The sequence below is a fragment of the Hipposideros armiger genome, unplaced genomic scaffold (genome assembly GCF_001890085.2).
Source record: "Hipposideros armiger isolate ML-2016 unplaced genomic scaffold, ASM189008v1 scaffold_530, whole genome shotgun sequence".
NCBI lineage: Eukaryota > Metazoa > Chordata > Mammalia > Chiroptera > Hipposideridae > Hipposideros > Hipposideros armiger.
This window is the reverse complement of record NW_017731880.1, coordinates 694,370-695,339: the sequence shown is the minus strand read 5'-3', so window position 1 is coordinate 695,339 and position 970 is coordinate 694,370. Positions and strand designations below refer to the sequence as shown.

Here is a 970-nt window from a genome sequence, read left to right as displayed (position 1 = left end):
CCGCGCGTACCCGGCGGCTGCAGGATCTTCACCGGGAGGTGTTCCACGCCGCCCGGCCCGCAAAGGTGCGCCAGGGAGCCGAACTTGGAGAGCAGCATCGCGGGCGGCGGCTGGGCCCGGGCCCGAGGCCTCCGGGCTCTGCGCCGCCTCTCGCCGGGTTCGGCTCCCCGCGCGGACGCGGACGCGGGAGGGCGGCCTCCCTGGGCCGCGCGGAGCCCCGAGCCCCGGACGGCGCGCGGGCACCGGGAGGCGAGCGCTGCGGGAGCACCGGCTTTCGGAGCGCCGAGACCCGCGCGGGCGAGGCCGTCGCGCGGCGCAGTGGCCCCAGTGGAGCCCGCGTGGACCTCGTGAACGCGCGGCAGGCCAAGCAGCTCACACGCCCCGGCCGCCTCGCCCCGGGGTTTTGGGCCGTGGACTCCCGTATCCCTCCGCGGGGGGCGGGGAGAGCGAGACCCCGCCCCCTTCCGCCGGGGTCCGCGCCGCGGAGTTGCCCCAGGAAACCGGGGCGAGCGGCCGAGGCGGCTGCGGGGCGAGCCCGGGCGCCCCTTCGCGGGGTTGGCGGGGGCCGGGGGGCCGGGGGCGCGGCGAACTACCCGGGACTATCTCGGTGTAGTAGAGCCGCGGAGGCGCACAGCGTGGCGCGGCCCTTCCTCCGCGTTTACATTCACGGACCGCGCACGCGCAGCTCCTGCACGGGCGGGGGCCGAGGCGCGTAGGGAGGGGCCGCGGCAGCCAATGGGAGCCGGGGTTTCTAAAGGGCACCGGGGCCCCAGCCAATGGTGGCGAGCAGGCGGGACAGGGCTCGTAGGCCCCGCTCAAGCTGCGCGGAGAAGGTCACCCGCGACACGGCGCGCCTTCTTCCCGGAGGCTGTCGCGGCGGCTGGACCGGGGAATGTGCAGCGCGCTGAGTGCCGAGGACGGGCGGGGTCCAGGCGGCCTTGCCGTGCGTGTATCGGTGTCGCCGGCAGTC

The 970-nt window shown here is 77.2% G+C and overlaps 1 protein-coding gene across 1 annotated transcript in view; it reads right to left on the bottom strand.

The window, feature by feature from the left end:
• PIM3 (Pim-3 proto-oncogene, serine/threonine kinase) overlaps window positions 1-686 on the bottom strand; it is a 3,808-nt gene extending 3,122 nt beyond the window's left edge. The window contains exon 1 of the mRNA XM_019668543.1: window positions 5-686. Coding sequence (XP_019524088.1) covers window positions 5-98 — 94 coding nt within the window. The 5' untranslated portion in view covers window positions 99-686. The remainder of the gene's footprint in view (window positions 1-4) is intronic.
• Between the last annotated feature and the right edge of the window lie 284 nt (window positions 687-970).